Source organism: Miniopterus natalensis, chromosome 1, assembly GCF_054644295.1.
Source record: "Miniopterus natalensis isolate mMinNat1 chromosome 1, mMinNat1.hap1, whole genome shotgun sequence".
Lineage (NCBI taxonomy): Eukaryota > Metazoa > Chordata > Mammalia > Chiroptera > Miniopteridae > Miniopterus > Miniopterus natalensis.
In genome coordinates, this window is record NC_142081.1 from 21,116,787 (window position 1) to 21,139,781 (window position 22,995).

The 22,995-nt window shown below is 38.9% G+C and overlaps 1 protein-coding gene and 1 non-coding gene across 6 annotated transcripts in view; one reads left to right on the forward strand and one right to left on the reverse strand.

Annotated features, from left to right (window-relative positions):
* ENTPD5 (ectonucleoside triphosphate diphosphohydrolase 5) overlaps positions 1 to 22,995 on the forward strand; it is a 34,635-nt gene that overhangs the window by 1,478 nt on the left and 10,162 nt on the right. Inside the window, exons 1-10 of one of the 5 annotated variants that reach the window (XM_016208189.2) lie at positions 3,791 to 6,134; positions 12,825 to 12,889; positions 14,874 to 15,159; positions 15,819 to 15,898; positions 17,347 to 17,490; positions 20,302 to 20,377; positions 20,645 to 20,680; positions 20,991 to 21,079; positions 21,373 to 21,452; positions 22,081 to 22,142. In XM_016208189.2, coding sequence (XP_016063675.1) covers positions 14,943 to 15,159; positions 15,819 to 15,898; positions 17,347 to 17,490; positions 20,302 to 20,377; positions 20,645 to 20,680; positions 20,991 to 21,079; positions 21,373 to 21,452; positions 22,081 to 22,142 — 784 coding nt within the window. In that variant the 5' untranslated portion in view covers positions 3,791 to 6,134; positions 12,825 to 12,889; positions 14,874 to 14,942. Of the gene's footprint in view, positions 1 to 3,790; positions 6,135 to 11,698; positions 11,851 to 12,824; positions 12,890 to 14,873; positions 15,160 to 15,818; positions 15,899 to 17,346; positions 17,491 to 20,301; positions 20,378 to 20,644; positions 20,681 to 20,990; positions 21,080 to 21,372; positions 21,453 to 22,080; positions 22,143 to 22,995 lie in introns of those variants that run through there. The other 4 variants (XM_016208190.2, XM_016208186.2, XM_016208191.2 and 1 more) reach the window with 4 other exon arrangements.
* LOC148094031 (U5 spliceosomal RNA) lies at positions 17,690 to 17,802 on the reverse strand. The gene has a single exon (XR_015716387.1). It is a non-coding gene; the product is annotated as a U5 spliceosomal RNA (small nuclear RNA).

A 22,995-nucleotide genomic window follows, 5' to 3' on the forward strand; every position in this document is an offset into this window, starting at 1 on the left:
ATACTATCAAGTGTGGAGTTGTTCCAAAAGCCAAATAAGAACTTAGGACTATTTATCAAAATATATAGTATTTCTGATTTTTTATTTCTGTAGTTCCAAAATTGGATTTACTCTGTAAAGTCCTCTGTGGCTTTATTCTGGTTTAGTTTGGAGACCAAATGTCTACTCATAAACCATCATTGAAATAACTTGATAGTAGATGCTACTCTATACCTGGAAGAGACTAGGTGAATAAATAGCTTTTGATTTTGTTTCACACAGCCTTTGGAATCCTGGATAAATATATTATCATCCAAACTATATCTGAAGGGACTGATAAATATTTCAGAATATCATGGAGAATTATTTTCATCCTACCTTTTTTTGTTTTTAATATATTTTTTATTATGTCTTCATTGAAAGAGGAAGAGAGAGGGAGGGAGAGAGAGAGAGAGAAACATCAATGATGAGAGAATCATTGATTGGCTGCCTCCTGCACTCCCCCTACTAGGAATCACGCCTGCAACCCGGGCATGTGCCCTGACCTGGAATCAAACCTCGATTTCCTGGATCATAGGTTAATGCTCAACTGCTGAGTCATGCTGGCCAGGCTTCATCCTGCTTTTTTAAATTGCATATGGTACAAATACAGAATTCTGTTAAATAGATATTATCTTGTGATGTAATCAGTTTACGTCCCTGCGGGGGTAAGAAATCCTGGACATCAAGGATTTATTCTTAAATTTTTTTTAAATTAGTTTTTAAAGCATTCACTTTTTTATTTATATACAAGATATGTTGCTATACAGTATTGTTACCTATTGGCAATTTATTTGCAGAATATCCAGTTTTCATTAGCTGTCTATCCTGACCAAGCCATTACAAGCAGGACTAAAAGTCAGTTCTCTAAGAAAAATTATATACCCAAAATTAAGGCCCACTTGTCTGCACTTTCATTTCATGGATCTGTCAAATGTTCATTCATTGAAGAAATATGTAGTGTACCTACTGTATATCAACTGTATACCAGGCTCTCTTATAGCTTGAGGAGTACAGTGGGGGACAGGACAAGACCCATGCTTTTAAGTGGCTTATAGTCAGGTATATAAGGTGCTGACCTGGATATTGATCTCTGAGAATACACAACCTTATTGACACCTATACACAGTTAACAGTAAAAAACACTATGCAGTGATAGATAAAGGGGAGATGGGGTGGACCCTAAGTGCTATAGGAATTTGGAGGCAAGAAAGATTGTTATAGTCAAAGTTTACAGGAGGAGATGGATTGAAAGGAAAAGAGAAGGCTTTCTGGGAAGGTAGAACAGTGCGAGTAAACTTCAGTGTGTGCTTGAGACGAGGAGTAATTTAACTAGAGTAGTGGTTCCCAAAGTGTGGTCCACAGACCAGTCGCACTAGCATCACTTGAGAACTTGTTAGAAATGCAACTTCTCAGGCCTCACTTGAGACCTACTGGAGTGTAAATGCTGGTAGTGAGGCTCAGCAATCTATGTCTTACAAGCCCTTTAGGTAGTTCTGATGCATGCTGAAGTTTGAGAACCGCTGTACCAAGAGCAGAGGGTTTTTATGTGAAATATTGGGCAAAAAACTTTGGTAAGGTAGCTTTGGAATTCACAGTGAAGGACTTAGAATATTAGGCCAGGAGTTTATCTTTTATCCTACAGAGCAGAGTCACCAACTTGTAACCTGAGAACTGGATTTGGCCCATAGATGTGTTTTGTTTGGCCTGTACAGTGATTTGGGGGGAGTTGTTTTTTACTTAAATGGAGCTAGTTGTTTTCAATAACTAAATGAAATTGTCACTATTTAAAAGTAGATTCTATATACAAATCTGTGCTTTCATCTTATGTTAAAAAATAAGACTTGGTGATACTGTGCCTATATTTCATCGTGGCAGCAGTTTGTGGAAATAGCAAGCAACTACCCATTTAGGTGGGACATGTGCTCTCCAGTTTTCTGAATATCAGCACTACCCTTCAGAATTTAAATCATAATTCGCTGTGTGCTGAGGAGGTAGCCCAGGGTTGGAGTGTTGTTGTAACTGTTACTCTTTTGAAATAGTAACCACCGTTTTTCCGCTTATGATTATATGTTTGAAGTGCTTGGTTCCCTTTTTTCTTAATTTTTTTTTTTTACTGCAGTAAAATATAACAAAAATTGACATTTTAACCATTCTAAGTGTGTAATTCAGTAGTATGAATTACATTCACATGTTGCACAACCATAATTACTGTCTATTTCCAGAACTTTTTCATCACCCCAAACAGAAACTCCGGACCTGTTAAGTAATAGCTTTTATTCTTCCCTCCCCCCAACCCTTGGTGACCTCAAATGAATTTGCCTATTTGTTATTTCATATAAGTGAAATCATATAATATTTGTCTTTTTGTGTCTGGCTTCTTTCACTTAGCATAACATTTTCAAGGTCCATGTTATAGCATGTGTCAGAACTTCATTCCTTTTTATAGTTAAATAATATTCCATTGTATATATGTGTATATCATTTTGTGTATGTATCGTTTTGTTTGTGATGGGCACTTGGTTTGTTTTAACTTCTGGCTGTTGTGAACAACGCTGCGGTGAACATTGGCATAGAAATACCTATTTGAATCCCTGTTTTTGATTCTTGTGGATATGTACCTAGGACTGAGACTGGCTTGGTCCCTTTTAACCACATGCTCATAATGGTAAGCGGCTGGTCTCGAACACACTCGAAGAACACAGATGGTATTTGAACTCTTCATAGTCAAAAAAAGACTGCACACAAAGTGCATGAACAGACTTGTTTATGGATTAGCTCCTTAATCCTTCCCCCCGCCCCATACGTACACAGAAATCGACACTAACTTTTAGAGTCTGACTTCTTCCTTTTGTTTTTGCTGATTGTACAAACAGGTGATTTTACAAGAGTGACTGCAGCTGTAGTTTGAATAAGAAGGAAGTGTGAAAGAGGAGGAGCCCAGGAGTACTAGGCTACAAGTCACGAGAGGAGCACGGTGATCTAGTTTCCAAAGCCTGAACCAGAGATTCAAAACAAATATAGAAAGAGACAACTGCGTCAAAAATAGGCATACTGACAAGAGAGATAAGAGAGAACTTTGCTCTTGTGAGTGTCCATTTTTATTTTCAACAGGTTGAAAAAAGTGACATATTAGTTGAAAGACATAAAGGGAAAAGCCCAGAAGGAAAAGGAAAAATTGGTAAAGTCACCAATATAAAGTAATACCTCACTTCTCTATAGGTCAGGTTTCTGCAAATTATGGTTTTTTATTCCAAGCTGAGAGCTCATAATAATGAAAAGGGATCTGTGAGCCACTAAAAGAACTGTCAAAGTTCACAACCCTTATTCTCTTGAAGAGATCCTTATTTGCATAAGTTAACATTAAAGTCTAATAAATACGGCTCTCTCATATCCCACAAAAGATTTTTAAAAATTAGATGGTGAAAGCTTATTGAAGGAGTCAGGCACATAAAAACACTGATCAGTGATGATAGATAGCTTGATGTCAAGGAAAATTGGCTCAAAAAACATAGTAATGGGACCATTTAGTGGCAGAAGGGCAAACAGTCCTATTGACCTGTAGCTTCTGGAGGCACCAAGTTTACAGAAAAATATAACTAATGATCATAGTCACAACCATAAATAAAATGTCACTTCAGAAACATTTTTACCAAACACTGTTAAAATAAAAATGTTATGGTATTTAGAGGGGAAGCATCTTAAAAACATATTTGAGAAATTGTACTTATATGGAACCCCAATTCCTTGCTTTATATACATGAGGTATCATTGTAATATTTCAGTCTTTCTCATATTTTTCACTTTCAATTTAACATGTGTGAAGTAGTAGCTACTTTTCAGTTGATAACAAGAAAGGGAAAACATGTTTTTACTTCTCTTCCCACAAACTCCAGTATAAACAGTGACAAATGACATTAATCCTTGCAGTTAGTCTTCTGCAATAAGTGCCTCCCACAATGGGTTTGGAGGCAGGGATAGTTTATCACCTTAGATTTTCATTATATTTGCTCATTGGGACACTTTTAACCCTCTCCTGGTTGCTAGCATTTTCTTAATCTAAAGGACTTTCACTTTTAATGAAAGGCCCTGTGACTTCTGACAAACAAGAGGCAGCGACAGCAACAGCTTTCTTTCCCCATGCCGTGATTATTATAGCTAAGTCAAACCTGAAACAATGAAGAATAAAGTGATGCACTATCTGATCTCATTTTGCTATACCATCCAAATTGTTTCATTGTACAGAATGGGCCTTTTTGACACTTGTCTAAGGATGTTTTGATTAAAATGTGATAAAGTACAGAAATAAGTGATCTGTGTATAGGAAAGAATTTTATTATATTTGTTGGTAACTACCAGCACATCAACTCTGATTCCTTTATTGGGAGTTAGAGTATTTGATTTTAGGGTTGGAGGAACCTAAAAGATATCAACCAGCCTTCAGATTTGGGCTGAGCTCTTGAGGTAAGAATCTTCCTCTCCCCACCAGCATGAGACAGCTCATACTGGAAAATTCTTCTTCCTGTTCAGTCTTTCATCTTGTAGTTTCTGTGCTCACAGGTCTCAGTATAGCTCCTTGGCAATGATCTGATAAAAGTTGATTGAAAATTTTTTTATTGATTGATTTTAGAGAGAGAGAGATACATCAATTTTGTTTTTCAGCTGATTTATGCATTCATTGGTTGCTTTTTGTATGTGCCCTGACCCCAGATCAAACCTGCAACCTCGGCATATTGTGGTGACACTCTAACCAGCCGAGCTACCCAGCCAGGGCTAAAAGTTGATTTTTAATATACCTTTTATTTAGTTGATATTTGAAAAATGTTTGTTGTAGAAGTTTTCAAATCTGTGCCAGTTGTCGGACTTGTCTCTTTCTATTAAATATCTCTTCAGTACCTAAGTATTAATGCTACTATTGTATGATTGGAAACTTTTTTCTGTATGTAGCATGAAGGAAGTTGCTATTCTGTTAATATAAATATTTTTACTCTATATCTTCTTTGATTTAGTATTTAATTTCACTGTTAGGTTTATTACTCAGTTATTAACTGCTGTCTTTAATATTAAATATAATGACTCACTTATTCCTACTCTTTCCTAAATATATCTTTTATTTAAAATGTTTAAATTCATTTTCACCCATAAAAACAAAGAGGACATTGTGTGAGTTGTAGTTTTTCTGATTTTAATTCCTTTTATTAAGTAAGATTTTGGGACTGTAACAGAAAAAAATGGAAAGTTTCAAGTGGAACATGATATTTTCAGGAAAGTTGAAAGTCCATATTGTTTTTAATTTTTAAGAGTTAATATCTTTTCAATAACATATACTTCTTAAAACAAGTATGTAAGCTGTGTTAATAGAAATATATATAAACTGCAGAAAAAGCTGAACACAGCCCAGCTGGGCGTGGCTCAGCTGTTGAGCATTGACCTAGGATCCAGGAGATCCTGGTTGGATTCCGGTCAGGGCACATGCCCAGGTTTCCGGCTTGATCTCCAGTAGGGGGCTTGTAGAAGGCAGCCGATCAATGACTCCCTCTCATCATTGATGTTTCTATTTCTCTTTCTCCCTCTCCCTTCCTCTCTTTGAAATCAATAAAGATACATTTTTTTTAAAAAAAGTGAACACAAAATATTATGCAAATACTAAATATAACTTACTGTAGCCCAATTTCTAAGATGGCCCCCAATGATCCTCACCTCCTAATATTCATGCCCTTGTGTATTCCCCTTACATATTTCATCAGGGTTGCTCTGGATGACCAAAGGAATATGGGGGGAATGATAGTTATAAATACGGCCAAGTCTTAAAAACCATTGTCCTTCTGCCTTGCTTTCTCTTGAGTTGTCCACTGTGGAGGAATCCAGCGAGCATGTTGTAAAGACATTCAAGGCCTTATGTAGAGTCTGCATAAGAAACAGCTGAGGCTTCCATTCAACATACAGCCATCAGCTTGCCAACCATTGAGTGAGCCATCTTGGAGATGGGTCCTCAGCCTCAGTGAAGCCTTCAGATGACTGCAGCCCCAGCCTACATCTTGCCTATAATATCATAAGAGACCCTGAGCCAGAATTGTCCAATTAAGCCACTCTCAAATTACTGAACTACAGAAATTGTGAGATAATAAATATTTATTGTTTTAAGCACTAAGTTTTGGGGTTATTTGTTGTGTAGCAATAGATAACTAATGTACAGCATCTTAAAATATTTATTGGTTTAATAAATAGAAAAGAATTTGGACAGTGTGGATTAAGCTCTCAACCTGGGTGTGTGCTCTGACTGGGAATTGAACAGTGACCTCCTGGTTCATAGGTTGATGCTCAACCACTGAGCTACGCTGGCCAGGCAGCTGTCTTTTTTAAAAATATGTTTTTGTTGATTTTTAGAGAGAGAGGAAGGCAGAGGAATAGAGAGATAGAAACATCAGTGACAGAGAAAAATTATCGATCGGCTACCTCCTGTATGCCCCTGACTGGGGATTGAACCTGGGATTGAACCATGACCTCTCGATTCCTGGTCAATGCTCAACCACTGAGCCACACCACAGTTTATTCCTATTGTCAGTTACACTCTTCTAGATGCTTGGGCTATATCAGTAAAGAAAAAAGAGTCCTACTCACAAGGAGCTAATATTCCTATTAGAGGAACACAGACAATAAACAGAATAAATAAGCTATCTAGAATGTGGTAAGTGGCTATGGAAAGAAGAAAAAGTAGATCAGAGTAGAGACGATTGAGAAAATAGGTGGAGGAGCCCTAGCCAGTTTTGCTCAGTGGTTAGAGAGCATCGGCCTGCAGACCGAAGGGTCCTGCGTTCAATTCCAGCCAAGGGCATGTACCTCGGTTACAGGCTCCATGCCTGGCCCTGGTTGGGTTGGGGTGCATGCAGGAGGCAACCAGTCGATGTGTCTTTTTCACATTGATGTTTTTTTCTCTCTCCCTCTTCCTTCCACTCTCTCTGAAAAGCAATGGGAAAAATAATCCTCGGTGAGGATTTAAAAAAGGAAGAAAGAAAAGTGGAGGAGATGGCACATGAAGGAGGGGGGTTTATAGTATTAAAGATAGGCCTCAAGAAGTGGCATTTGAACAGTGATTTCAAGGAGTTGTAGGAATTTATCAAGTGGATGTATGGAAAAGATTGTTTTAGACAAAGGTCCTGATGCAGGAGCATGTATGACATATAAGCACAGGGGTCAGTGTGGGGAGAGGAGGGTGAAAACTTAGTAGATGAGGTCAGAGAGGCAATGGTGAGGGAGACAGAGCAGGTGGATCTATGAAGGCTGTTGTTGGGACCTTGCTACTCTGAGGGAAATGGGAAGCCATTGCTTGATTTTGCAGAGGAAAGAGACGTGCTCTGACATATTTTAGAAGGATGACTTTAGTTGCTTGCTAAAAATATACAGTAGAGTGAGGGTAAAAGCAGAGATCTGTTAGGACAATATTAGGGTAAATCACATGAGAGATGATGGTGGTTTGGATCAAGGCGATAGCAGTGGAAGTGGTCAGAAACTGTCAGATTCTGGAAATGTAATGAAGGTAGAACCAACAGGAAACATCAGAAGCTCTTGGCCCTATGTAGACTTTGATATTCTGATGCCAGTCTAACTTTCTAGCTTCATCTCTGCTCTATACTCTCCTCCCACCCCATATCCATCTTTCACTAGAGCCATACTGGCTGACCCTTCCTGTGTGACCTAGTGGTTAAAACTGTGGGTTCTGGAATTAGACAATCTGGGTTTGATTTCTGGCTCTTTTCACTTACTACTGTGTAGTCTTAAATTAGTTTCTTAAGCCTCAGTTTTCTCATTTATTGACTGGGGATGTTAATAATAGAACCTACCTCACAGAGTGGTATTGTGAGATTAAGTGAGGTAATCCATGTAAAATACCTAACATAGTGCTTGGCAAGTATTAAGGTCTCAATAAATATTAGCTGCTATTATTACCTCAGGTTGTGTTCTTTTGGCCACACTCTTTCTTTTGCATTAAATGTTAACCCTCCGCTTCTATACCCTCCTCCATTATGGTCTACTTCATTTTTTTCACTTTGTTTCTCAAATCTGTATGATAGAAATTCTTGGGGAAATTTAAAAATGAAATCAAATTATCCATAATTTCCCTACTATCTGTTTTCATCTTTTTATAGCTCCTCTGGTTTTTGTCCATATGTCTCTATTATTTATGCAGTTACTGCTATTCACTTTTCATGTCAGTTTAAATGTCATCTCATGATGCCTTTCCTAATCCTCTGCGCAGATTAAGTCCTGTGCTTTGGGCTCCTTTAGCATTTTTCTGATTAACTTAAAAAGGTGTGGTTATTTGTATATACATCTGTCACTTCTGCCAAACTCTGAGTATCTTGAATAAAAACATCTGTTTATTCACCTTTAATTCTCTAGCTCCTAGTACTTAGTAGGCATTCAACAAACATTTGTAGAATTAGACAACTGAGTGGAGCTTTCCAGGGCTCTCCACCCCAATCACTCTTACATATAACTGTCAAGATTCATACTTGTGACATTCCCTTGCGCAGAATCTCCAGTGGTTTCTCATCGCCTGCAGAGTAAAGTTTAAACTCCTTAGATGAGCCCTGGCCAGGTAGCTCAGTTGGTTAGAGCACCGTCCTGATATGCCAAGGTTATGGATTTGATCCTCAATCAGGGCACATGTAAGAATCAGCCAGCAGATGCATAAATGAGTGAAACAATGGATCCATGTTTCTCTCTCTCTCTCTCTCCCTCCCCACTCCCTGCCCCCCCCCTTAGCTGAGTATTTGGTGCTCTACTATCTGATCTCAATTTGCCTTTCCAACTTTATTTCCTACTACAGTTAGTCAAACTGATTTGTTTACTATTCCCCAGCTCCCCCGCCATCCCCCCCATTCATTATCTTGATTCATATTGTTTCTTTTTCCTGACAAGCACTCCTCTCCTGTCCTAATTCCCCTCCCCAGGACCCTCCTCAAATGCCACCTCTTTCACAAAGCCTTCTCTGATCATCCAAGCTGGAAGTAATCTCTACCTGCTTTGAAGTCTCAGAACATGGTAACTGCTACTTGTCACATTTTAACTTTAGAGGTATTTTTTTCCTGTTTAATCTCCTTAAGGGCAGGTCTAAGATGGTTCATCTTTGCATGCTCTACTTATGAATAGCATTAAGCAACTGATAAGTTCTGGAATGGCTAAACGAATGAATTAATATGTGAGTAAACAGGCTTCCTGGAATAGCACTCCTATCTAGGAGCTGGGATGGAGGCTAATGGGAATTTGAGGATATGATACATTGCCGTAGTAAGACACTGGGAAAGGGGGTACTCCCTTCCCCAATGCTCTACAGATACCATTAGCCCATTGTACAAAGTTCATTCAGGACACATTTACTGATGTCTCATATGTTCCTGGTTCAGTACTTGGTTTGAGAAATACAAAAGATATCGTGTACCTTCACATTAGACACCTTCACATAGATAGCAAGGTGTTTCAGGGCTCTGGCCATTGGTATTAGGTATATAAGTCCCAAGCCATATCCCCAAGTGAGGCATCGCTAACTGTGATGAAATCTGTCACAGACTTGCCTTATTAGACCTACCTTGGCTTGGTTTGGCTTGACTAACTTATGCTCTGGTTGGTTTGACTAATCATTTCCCATTGTTTAAAAAATTTCATTCTAGTTATATTTTAAACTTTGTGTTTAATTTTAACTTTGTTAAAGGCAATTTTACTGTGGAGCTCAGGAGAATTGGCAGTGGGTTCTTTTACATTTGACTGTCTTCAGACTTTTGGGTCGACCTTTCTAGTCATCTTTCCCATTTCATTATTTTCCAATGTGTTGGGAACACTGTGTCATTTTATTTAAGTCAATCAATATTGATATTTGCTCAGGAAGAAAATAGACATAAATAACAGTCAAGTTTCAACATGGTGTTGTACATGTAAGAAAAACAAGTCCACTCATTTTGAAATCTGTTTCAATGCCTCCAGAACTATCCTTTCTCACAGCTGCCCTCTATTCTGGTGCACCTTTTTAAAAAAATTTATCTTTATTGTTGAAAGTATCACAGATGTCTACCTTCCCCCCCCCGATTGATCCCCTCCACCCTTCATCCACCCCACCCCCAAGCTTTCCCCGTACTATTGTCTATGTCCACAGGTTAAACATTTATGCATACAACTTCTTTGATTAATCTCTCCCCACCCATTCCCCCACCCCTGCCTTCCCTCTGAGATTCCTCAGTCTGTTCCATGCTTCTATGTCTCTGGATCCATTTTGGTTATCAGTTTATTTTGTTCATTATATTCCTCATGAGTGAGATCATGTGATACTTGTCTTTCTCTTATGGGCATGTGATACTTGTCTTTCTCTGACTAGCTTATTTCGCTTAGCGTAATACTCTCCAGTTCCCTCCATGCTGTCTCAAAGGGTAAGATATCCTTTTTTATGGCTGCATAGTATTCCATGGTATAAATATACTATTGTGGTGCACCTTTATATTCCAGCTTTGCTGACCTCTTTTAATACTTGAAGTTCTCTGAGTTTCTTTTTGTATCACTTTACTAAGTTAATTTCTACCTCTGCTTTAGGACTTAGCTTAGGCCTCTCATCCCTCAAGAAACCTATCACTCCTCCCCACCTCCATCCTTCCCCTTCTAGGATGAGTTACTTGCCCCTTATGTCCGTTTCTGTCACACCCTATGCCTCTTTCTGTCAAAGAACTTACTACAGCACATTATAGCTGTTAGTGTACTTGTCTGTTTTTTCTAGCAAGCTGAAGTCTCCCCAATAAATTGACCTATATCTGATTCCTCTTTTGTATGTAGAAGTTAGCACAGTGTCCATTATATGTGACACTCAGTAAATGCTTATGAATGAGACAATCCAATGCCCAGCTTTCTAAATTCATTTCAAGATGGAAGCTATCAAGGAGTACTACTCACTTCTCTACTATTGGGCTTATGTTGTGGAAACATGAAATAGTAAGGAATTAATAACATTATTACATAGTTACATATGTGTGATTATAAACATTACATTATTAAATAATGTAAAACATTAACCAGTAGGTAATTAATTTCCTGTGTAAAAAAAAATACAGAATTCAGTTCCTGAGCAAATTCTGCCATATAAGCAATAATCTACTAGTTGGCATTTAACTATCATAAAAGTAGATGAACCAGACTATTGTGTACCCAGAAAAAAGGTAGATAAGGGAAGCATGAAGGGTAAAGAAGGGAGTGAGTGAGCAAAATACCAGTTAGTTGCAAACTAGCACAAAGGTGAATGTGCTCCACGAAGCTAGCTTGACTCAGAAGGGCTGAAATAGGAACAAAGAGCAAAAGGCAACCAACTGTGAAAGCAGGGATTCACAGGGACTGGGCAGCCACAAGCAGGTGAGCACCCAGATGGGGCATGGATCCTGTGGGACTGTGGTCACTCAGGCTCTGGGTGACAAGGAAGGAGGGAATCCAGAATGTGAAGCTCTGGGGAGGCTGAGTAGGGAGGAATAGTGTTTACTACAGAGACAAAGATACACTGAAAAAGACCTTAGAAGGAGATGAGCATAGAGACAAACACTGGCTGGCACCAAAGTCTCAATGAAAAGAATTGAAGATGGGGCTTTATTGGGGGTGAATAGGAGATAGAGAGCAAGAGATATTGAGAAGACCAATTCTGAAAGTAGTGGATTTAAATATACTGATGTATACTCTCCAGTTTATACAAAGTAAATCTGACTATGTACATTATTTTCAGTAGCATATAAAATTTCTTATATAATTGACACATTTGGAGAAACAGTCCTTCCTTGGAAGTTTGAAATCTTGATCTTCCAAAGGGTAGGTAATCTCTTTTTGGAAAGAAGTTATTACATTCTTGTTAAATGGGTGAGATTCAGTCCCTGAGCTATTGATCACTGTTTGTTCCTTCAGAGTATTTATTCAGCACCTACTATGTGTTAATTCTGTTCCAGCACCAGGAACACATCAGTGAAGAAAACAGATAAATATTCCTGCCCATGTATAGCTCACATTGGGAAGATGGGGGGAGGTTGTTGGAGAGCAGAGAGTATGAAAAAAAAACACACACCCCAAAGTAGTAAATTATATAGTGCATTAGAAGGTAAGAAGTGCTGTGGAGAAATATATCTGGGAAGGAAGGCAGAAGATATGTAAGTGACCAGGTGGGTTGCAATTTTAAATACAATGAACAAGGAAGGTCTCAGTGAGAACTGAGTGACATTTGAGCAAAGACTAACAAAGTGAATGAGCAAGCTGTGCAGTCTGGTGTCATGTAAATAGGACACCATTCTGTATATACTCTAAATTGTGAGCCTTTCTATTACCATTCTTAAAGTAGCTAATCTTAAAGAAAATGAGATTAGAAGTGGTGTTAGAAGGTGGGGGTTGAGAGCAAAGGAGCATTTTATGTGTTCATCCTTTGCTTTCTTTAAAACCTGTTTAGTTTTACACTGAACACCTGGTATGACTCTGCAGTTTTTATTCCATGAAAACAGATACCTAGTATGCATTTTTTTTCCTTTTGAAATCTCTTTTGGAAGAAAAACAAATGTTTGCATAATGGAAATAGAAGCTGGAGAGGTTTTTCAGAAACCACAATAATAGAGAAAATATGAATGAGCCCTGAAGAAGCTGCTGTGTATCAGTTACAGAGATGGCAGAAGCTTGGTGACTGTAGAGTCCCTAAATACACTTCCTGGGGGAGAAGAGGGACCAAGTGTTGAATATGGTCAAGGCAAGATCTGTTAATGCTCAGAGAATCCTAAAGGTGGTTTTTGTTTTCAATTATTTAGATTGATCTACATGACCAGCTTATTTTCTGTAAAAGAAGAATCAGCCAAAGGGAGTAATTTAAGATGTGAGTATGAATCTGGCCAGGCAGCTACCCTGGTTTCAGTGGTTGATTTCCTAGGATGAAGTTTCCTTTGTGTAAGATTCTAAAAATTTTCCTTTCCTAACCAGTAGCTCCCATTCTTAACTTCAGGATAGAAGTTCAGCCTTGATAGTGTCCAAACTGATAATTCTAACTCTGCCTTTGTAGTACCTCAGAACGACTCTATTTTAAATAGTTTTAAATACCAAATGCAATTAATTTTAATTTGCTTTTATTTTATGTAATATGTTACCTGTGGGGAGAGAGGCGTATTGATAAAAAGAAGCCCTAGATCAGTAATCTTAAGAATGATTGAAAATCCTCAATCAGTATTCCAAATATACTGAGTATTCTGTTAGAGATAAGGGGACTGGGAAATGGGGACTTTGGAATTAGATCTTGTTAACCAGTAACTATGGCTTACACAAGGTGAAGTCCAGAGATAAAAGCTGAATCAGAAGACCCCCAAAAAACTGTTTTGGCACATCAAAATTATAACTAAACTACAGAACAAGCATCATTCAGATGGGTATGAGATATATCAGGATGATCACTTAGTAAGTTATATAAAGTCTAATCACTGGGGTATACACCTGAAACAAATATAATATTGTATGTCAGCTGTAATGGAGAAATAAAAAATGATTTAAAAAAACTGTTTTGAGCAAAATATATAAGGGGCAATTAAGGAAGCCTTAAATGTTAGAGGATAGCCCTGGCTTGTGTGGCTCAGTGGTTAGAGTGTCAGCCTGCACACTGAAGGGTCTCAAGTTTGAATCATGGTCAAGGGCATGTACCTGAGTTGCAGGCTCAATTTCTGGCCCTGGTCAGGATTTGTGCGGGAGGCAACCGATTGATGTGTCTCTCTCACAACAATATTTCTCTCTTTCCCCCTCTCTCTTTTACCTCCCTCCCTCCCTCCCTCCCACTCTTAAAAAAAAAGAAAATCAATGAAAAAATATTCTTGGGTGAGGCTTACAAACAACAACAACAAAAAATGTTGGAGGATAGATATAACGTTCTTCCTTAATACCAGGAGAAGATACAGCCTATCCAGAAGACATTTTGCTATGTCATCTTTCTCTAGGTTTTCATCATCGTTTGTATCCAACCTACCATAATACACAAACTCAAAACAAATAATGCTGAGCACTAGTGCTAAGTTTCATGCCTTTGCTAAGGATACATTAAGAAATATAGGCAATAACTTGCCATAAGGGAGGCACTTTGGAATTAGGGAAAAAGAAAGGTTAGCAAGAGTGATAAGCATCTCATCACTGACCTGCTTAAGACTTTCAGCAAGTCATTGAACGTCTCTGTCTTAATTTGCCCGTCTGCCCTAAGATCTTGTGGGGATAGCATGGCCTGAAACCTGTGGAGGATGTTTTAAAAACTATAATGGTCTATTTAAGTGTTTTAAATTAAATTGAATATTTCCTTAAAATGTGGTTGTATGTGCAAGCCATTATCAATGTTGATCACAGGTGGCAGTCCAGTGACCTGGTTTTTGAAAACTGAACACCCCAGTGTTAGCACTTTATAACTTTAATTCAGAAATTGAAGCTTCTTATATCAAAAAGAAGAAAGAGAGAGGGTAACAGGGGGAGAGAGTGTTAGTATATGTTCTAAAGACAAAATTGTCAAAATAGAAAGAAGAAAATTAGATTCAACAATAGGAGCAAGGTGTCAGAGAGAGAGCCTTTGAGTCTATGAGATCCACCCTACAATTAAAAGCAGAGCATGGGAAAATATATTTTAAATCCCAGTTTCCTTTTGCAACCAGATAGCCTTCAGAAAAGGTCCTAAGAACCTGTGTTACTCTGGTCTATCTTGTTGTTCTGGTTATTAGAAATAGAGAAGAAGGAGCACCTTAGGAAAGGGGTGGTACTTCTGTGATGGGTGTTTCTTCTTTTACAGGTGTAAACAAAAAGGCCAGTTGATCTAACCTTGTGTGTCTTTGTCCTATAAGCCACTGCAGGTGTTTGAACAGCATTGCTTCTGCAACAAAAGCATAGAGTCACCACATCTTGGGAATAGAATGACCACTTCCTGGGGAGCAGTCTTTTTCATGTTGGTAGCATCCTGTGTTTGCAGCACTGTCTTCCACACAAACCAGCAGACTTGGTTTGAGGGTGTTTTCCTGTCTTCCATGTGCCCCATCAATGTCAGTGCCAGCACCTTGTATGGAATTATGTTTGATGCAGGGAGCACTGGAACACGAATTCATGTTTACACCTTTGTGCAGAAAATACCAGGTAAGAGCAACTGGGTACCCTCACCAGAGTCAATAAATTCATACTCTAGCATCCCCTCCCAGAAACAGATGTGCTGAGGGTTTGTGATGTGAATTATAGAATCTTATGGCTAATAAATGTCTTTCTTCAGAGAACATTTTGGACTATAATTGAGTAAATAAGGTTTAATTCAGTGTGAAATTAAGAGAGATCTGGGCTCCCTGTAGTTTGAAACTCATGTGTCCAAGAAGTATAGCTAAAATTTGTCTTTCCTTTTTTGGAAAAGTGGTTGATACTTCAGGGTCCAGAATATTGAGAATATTGGGAGTAGTTTTGAGAGAAGGATCACTACCATCCTTGGAGGAAGGGAGGAGGGGCCCTGAAGGTTAATTTTTTCTGAATTTCCAGTGTCTGTCTTCAGGTTACGTAAAGAGCCTAGGGAAATGAGTAGGAACTAGGTGTCCACCAGAGGACTGACAGAGGGATTCCCGAGGACTGCCTGTCATCCTCTGTCCTCCTCAATATTCATCTATGTCATTCCTCACACGTGGGATCACCTGGAATAGCTCAGGGAATAGCAGGTTAACCCAGTAGGTCATATGACACAGAGCCCAGTATCAGAAGCAGCCTGGCTTGGTAATCAGCCATCTCTCTTCTGTTTTAATCCCTGAACAAAATAGGACAGCTTCCAATTCTAGAAGGGGAAATTTTTGATTCTGTGAAGCCAGGACTTTCTGCTTTTGTAGATCAACCTAAGCAGGTGAGTTTTTTTTTTACAATTACAATGAAATGTTTAGATTCTCAATGCCTTGATAACTTCACCACACAGCTGCTGTTAAATATCTCATGCTGATCACCACTAATACTGATGTTACGTGTGAGATCAGTTTTCTGTCCTCTGCTAATCTTCTGGATAACAATAATTATATACCCTGAGCTCAGTAGGGCTTTGGTGGAAGGAGGCTAGAATATCTTTGAAGAGATTGCTCCCTTTGTATTTACTGTTTAAGATTTTGAGTTTGAAGCCATCAGCTGCATTGATTAATGTAGATGCAGAAGATGGACGTGAAGTTCTAAAGGGTATGAGGTATAAACATGACAATTGAGGGAATGTAGATCCAGTGAACTCCTTTCAGAGTACCTTGATATAGGACAGAACCATGCCTATACTCTATAAATTAGGCAAGAACACATGATGAAAAAATCTTTGGTAATAGAGGATGAATTGGGAGTTTTGTTGTGACTGTGTTTCACATTGGAGCACCCACAACATGCAACACCCAGTGTGTCAGAGGCCACATTAAAATAGAATAAGGCAGAATGTTGAACTTTGGTAGCAGACATAAAGGTATTGTTCAGTGTCACAAGCATAATCATTAAAAGGAAAACCTGATGTTAAAAATGGTTTGAACTTGAAGAACTGAGAAGATGTTTATTTTCTCAGCTCACTGTTTTGAAATGGCAAATGTGCTAGAAAACTAAGAGTTATTGAAAGCAACTACATTATCAGAAAATGATTTGACATTTGGAGAAGAGGCTTGTGTTACGGTTGCTATTAATTATAATGATTAACAGACAGCATATTGTCAGGATAGGTATTTACTCGGAAACAGAGGATTTAAATAATGGTTTTGAATTAATCATAAATTGAGCATCTACTGTGTACCATGCAAGTAGTTGCTGGTGATGCAAAAATGAACCTGACATATTCTGTCCTTATGGAAATATAAAAAGAGTAGCATAATAAGAGCAACAGCTAGCATTTGTGTGGAAATACACACAGTCTGCCTTATCTAATATACACAGCAGTTTTGGTGGTATGAGGCAAATCTCCCATCTCACATCTGAGGATGCCAAGCCTAGGAATCCCCTGTTAGGCCACAGGGTTGGCAAGCACGTCTTCTAACTCCTAATTGTGTGTTTCCTTCACTATACTCAACTTTCTGGCCTGAGGCTAATTTATATGAGATACAAAATAGCAATCAGTTAAAATAACCACACTATAAAAGAGTCATTTTTATTGTTACTTAATCAAAATGACATGGATTCTCCTTCAAAGAAGCCCACTCTCTCCGTTTCTGCTCCTACAGAGCAGAGAGGTAGCCCTCTGCTACCTCACTCCTGTTACTCCCCAGAGCATGGTGAGCGGATGCACAAGTGCCACTATATGGACTGTTCATTGCATGAATGGCTTTTCTCTTTTTGAAGGGTGCTGAGACTGTTCAAGAGCTCTTAGAGGTGGCCAAAGACTCAATCCCCCGAAATCACTGGAAAAGGACCCCAGTGGTCTTGAAGGCAACAGCAGGACTGCGCTTACTGCCAGAACAGAAAGCCCAGGCTCTGCTCTTTGAGGTAATTTTTGAAATCTGCATCTTGGATAATTCTTTTTCCCTATGTAAATATTTTCTTTATGAGTTTAAAGCCCTCTGGAGTGTTACTGTTACCTTTAGTATTCCACCATTGCTGAAGCACTGTGGTGACTTTGGGCTCTTTTGTAGCTAGTTATTTACATTTTTAAAATATTACTCTTGATTCTATAGAGCTTTTCCTAAAAAAGTTTAAAGTACTTCCTATCCATGATGTTATTTTTTTTAATTGTTCCTCTCCATGGAAATCTTTAGTAAAAGGTGAAAAATTTATGCTATCTGAAGAGAAACCAGAGTATCCATGATGTTCTTTTTTACAAAAATATTTTTATTGCTTTTTAGAGAGAGAGGAGGGGAGAGGGAGAGAGAGAAACATTGATGTGAGAATGAAACATCAATCAGTTGCCTCCTGCATGCCCCCTACCTGGGATCGAGCTCACAACCTGGGCATGTGCCCTGATCAGGAATCCAACCCACAACCTTTGGTGCACTAGAAGGCACCCAACCAACTGAGCCACACTGGCCAGGACAGTGATGTTATTAATTCTCTTAACTTGTTAACAACTCCTAAAGTTGTTTTTAATCAACTTTAATGTGGAGTAACTTACATACAGTTAGTATATATAGTATCCATTTTAAGTATACAGTTAAATGAGTGTTGACAAATACAGACATTTCTTGTGTCCCTTTGTGGTCAGTTTCCCCCTCCAGTGAAACCAGGCAACCATTGATCTGCTTTATGTAATTATAGATTCATTTTGCTTGTTCTTACATTTCATATAAATGGAATCATACAGTTTATATTCTCTTTTTTTGTGTGCCTGACTTTTTTCTCTCAGTATAAAGGTTTTGAGAAGAAACACAGAATTATAAAGTGTGAAAGATTTGTAAAAATAATCTATTTTATCTCATATCAAAACTAAGTACAGAGTTTTAAAAACTCAGTATTTTTAACATTACTTTACATTTTGTTATGCAAAACATGCAAATTAATAAGATTAATAAGATAATATTGTGAAGAATATATGCAGAATCCCAAAAAATCACAACAAAAAATGATTCTGTATTACAGGTGTGTTAATTCAGTCTTACAAATCCATTCTCTTTTGTGAGTACAGAGGGCTTTACTCCCTTGCCCAAGGACAAACTGCCTGGAATGTCCTTATGAGAATTTGAATCACAGTGAGGAATTCATTCATTCATTCATTCATTCATTCATTCATTCATTCACTCATTTATTCATCATATGAGTGCTTTACTATGTACTGGGCACTGATGAAATTACTAGGGACACAGCGCAGGGAACAAAAATAACTGTCTCTGTCCTCATGAAACTAACATTCTAGTTGCCAAAACAAAATAACCAAGTCAGTACAAAGTATGTCAGGTGCTTTAGAAGCTATGGAGAAAAAATAAAGCAGGGTAAGACAGATAGAGAATGCTGGTGGTAGGGTGGGGGAGATTCTATGTTAAATAGGGTGGTCAGGGAAGACCTCATTGATAAGATTCATTTGATCAGAGATCTGAAGGGAATGAAGGAACAAGCTATGCAAGACATTTGTGGGTAGAATATTCTAGTCTAAAGAAACAGGTACAGAGGCAGGAATGTGCTTGGTATGTTCATGGAACAGCATCCAAGGTAGATGGACTGGAGGAGAGTGAGTGATGGAAGGGAAGTAGGCGATGAGTTCAGAGAGGTGGGAGGAGTTTATCATGTAGGACATCAAAGGCCAGTGTAAGGACTTTGGCTTTTTCTCTAAGAAGGAAGCCACTGAAGGGTTTTGAGTTAAGGAGAGACATGACCTGATTTTTGTTTTTAAAGCACCACTCTGGCTGCTGTGTTGAGAATAAACTGTGGGCAGAGGCATGGAGTGGAAAGGGCAAGAGCAGAAACTCTGTGTTTATTCCTGTTTGCTTATCTATCTTCTTTAATGCTTGTTTATGGGTCACTTAACCGGCTTTTCCTGGTTGAAACAGGGTCCAGAGGTCATTGCATAAAGTGTTTTGTCCTTTCAGAAATGAAAACAACCAACAGACTAGAATTTTTCCTATTCCTATTTGGAAAACCCTCCCCCCCAAATGATAATCATGTGAGAATAAGACATAACACCCCTATCATTGACCTATATTTATGGAGAGTCAAGAGTGTGTGCAAGCTCTTCATTCTCATCTTCTAAAATAGAATAAATAAATCTAGATTTGGGATCTCTAGATTCTTTCGAGACCCCAGCCATATGCCAGGATTTGACAGGGGCTAACAGCAGAGTACCTCAGCCTGGGGACACGAGCTCCTTCACCAGGAAAGACAAAGACTATAGAATTTGCTAGGAGAGCAGCAGAAACTTTCTTGTAGCTTCAGGAGCCACCCAAGCCCAACTCTTCTCTACTCCAAGTTTATTTGCTCATCTAAGAAATGGAGTGGGAAGGGGTCATCTTAGCTTCCAGTACATATCCAGGTAGAATTAATCAGGTGTTTTTTAAAAAATGACAGGTTCCTGATTTGAGCTGGCAGGGTCAAATGTATGCCCTTTCCTAGGCCTAGTTCACCTCTAAATGTAGATTGATTGGTTGTGATTTATTTTAAAGTCAAGGGAATCCCTGTGTTTTCTTTTAATAAGAAACCAATAATAGCTTGCATAGTTCCTTCTCTAGTTTCTTTAGGGAAAAGGAATGAGTTCTGCTTAGATTTTATTTAGGGAAAATGAAGAGTAGTTTTCTAAGCCTTTTAGGATATAGCCAAAATATAGAAATCTGTTTTATTGCCTTAGGGAATTCAAATTTTTCCCTTTTTCTCTAGGTAAAAGAGGTCTTCAAGAAGTCACCTTTCTTGGTACCAGATGACAGTGTTAGCATCATGGATGGATCCTATGAAGGTGGAGAGGTGTTGATATATGTTCTAGAGGGAGAGGGCTAGGATTAATAAAATGTCTGATTAAAGGAACTATGAAGAAGGATGGGGGTGAAGAAAAAGGAACTAAGGAGAAACAAGTATGGAGGAATGGGATAGCAGGAAATGGTAGGACAGGGAGAAGGGAAGTGTGTGCTTATGCATGAACTTTAGAGAGAGAAAAAACAAAGATGGGGCCAGGGAAGAGAGGGAAAATGCTCTGCGATGTAATCCTTCTCTTTCTCTTTTTTAGGCATATTAGCTTGGATTACTGTGAATTTTCTGACAGGTAATACATTCTCAAGTGTATCTTAAGCTCTTGACTGGGTTTCACACAGGGTCAGAGAGCAAAATTACCTTTCTTTTTTTCCTGGAGGAAAGGAAAGACAGGAAGTTAGTGTTTATAACCTGCTTTCGAGGCCTCAGCTGCAGCAAGAGTCCTTCTAAGTTAACATTTGCCAGCAAGTCGTGGGGGCAGGGAGCAGTTGAGGGTTTATGGAATTCCTCCAGAGCAGGAGAGAAATTATAGACAGAGGAGTATTGAGAAGTATTGGGTTGTCCAGGAAGCAGATGGTGTTCAAACTAGCTCTCATTCACAGGTCAGCTGCATGGCCACAGTCAGGAAACTGTGGGGACCCTGGACCTGGGGGGGGCTTCCACCCAAATCACGTTCCTACCCCAGTTTCAGGTGAGTCATTAACATGAAGATTTGGTTAGCAACTCCTTTGGTGCTAAGAAAGTGGTGCTCTATTTTTAGGCAGTAGCTCTACCACAAATAGGCTGAGTAGAGTCAGTTAATAACTGAGTGAACTTTTCTTTGCTACTGTTCAGAGTCCCTTTGATTCCTCAAGCCATATGAGATTAGCAGTTTAATCTAGCTCCTTCATCTCTGAATTTCTGGGGGAGGGACAGGGATGGTGGTGATAACATCCTTAGATAATCACAGATTCTAATAGTATTTATGCTTTTTCTGATTTGCAGAAAACCCTGGAACAAACCCCTAGGGGCTACCTCACTTCCTTTGAGATGTTTAACAGCACTTATAAGCTCTATACACATAGGTGAGGAGGGGGACAGAGAAGAATAATATTTCACTTAATATGAGTCTCCTAATTTTTTAAAGCATTTTCACATCTATTATTGCATCTGACAAGCCTTACATAGTCTTTGCCAATCCCCTGAGGCCTATTACCTGAAATCCAACCCACTTACCAAATGCCAAGGGACCCAAAGATTTCTCCATTCTTGGTTTCCAAAGTATATATATGACTTAGAGTCAAAAGTTTTCTCTATAAAGAGGACACTCAGGAAAAATTCAGCTGAAGCTCTGTGCCAACTCCATTGAGCTTTCCTTCAGATGTTCAAAATCCAGCCTGGGATTTGACACAGTGAGGCTGGGAGCTAAGATAATGAAAGCTTTTCAGGGGATGGTTCCTAGGGTGGGACCCTAGGAAGCATTACTATCTCTGGTCTTTAAATCATAGCTGTAGAAAGTAGTTTCTACATGGCCTTGTTCTAAACTGTGCAGAAATTAACACTTACTGTCCACACTAGATGAATAGGTCACAGAGAACAAGGTTTTCCTCCCTTTTGAGGAAGACAGAGAAACCATGTTAGTTTTGAAAGAGGTGGCTTTAGGCTGGAGAACTTCAGGACCAGCATGAAATTAGTCAACCCTGTATTTTACAGTTACTTGGGATTTGGATTGAAAGCCGCAAGACTAGCAACTCTGGGAGCCCTGGAAACAGAAGGTTCGTCTGGGTTCCTGTGCTGGTTGGGGTGTGGTGAGAGTGACACCAGTACTCAGCTTGCCTTTTCCCTCCCTTGGCAGTGATTCTGTGGAGGAAAGGGTTATGCTGAATTAGGAAGCGTGTGTTGTACAATGGATGTAGTAATAGCGAATTCCTTTTCTCTATGAATTCAGATGCATTTTGGTATCCATTATTAGCCATTTCTAGAATGAAGTCTGTTTGTATGGAGGAACAGCCTATGGTCAGGAGGCTGAAGTATCTGCAGAAATTCAAGGCTCAAAGAGTGAATTTGGCAGGAGCTTGCTCAAGCCCTTGGCTTTATGTGGGAGGTGCAGGATGCAGTAAAGTCCACTTGCAGGGCAGAATAGCTGAGAAAAACTCTGTCACCTCTTCACAGGTGGCAGAAGGGTTAAGAGCTCAGCTTTGGAGGTCAGGCAGAACTGGGTTCAGTTTCAGTTATGTGATTTGGGGCAAGTTAGCTACCTTTCTGTGCCCCTTTCCTCACCTTAAATAAGATTTTGCATGTAATGCACTTTGTACGGTACCTGGCTCGCAGTAAGCTATTGTGGTGATTGTATAGCATTTTACAGTTTATAAAATATCTTCAAGTGTGTCTCACTTAAGCCTCACAATAACCAATGAGAAAAGTAGAACAGTATTCCTCTCCCCTTTTTTTTTAAGAAAGGAGGGAACTTACTCCATTGTAGGTTTTGGCTTTCTTTGGGATGTGATGAAAGCCGTGGAATCCTCTGCCAGATGCACATACACACAAAAGTCTGCTCATAGCTTTAGGGGCTTCACCAACACCACAAAGCTCATCTATGAACCCTGTTAAGAATTCCTGTCATAGGAT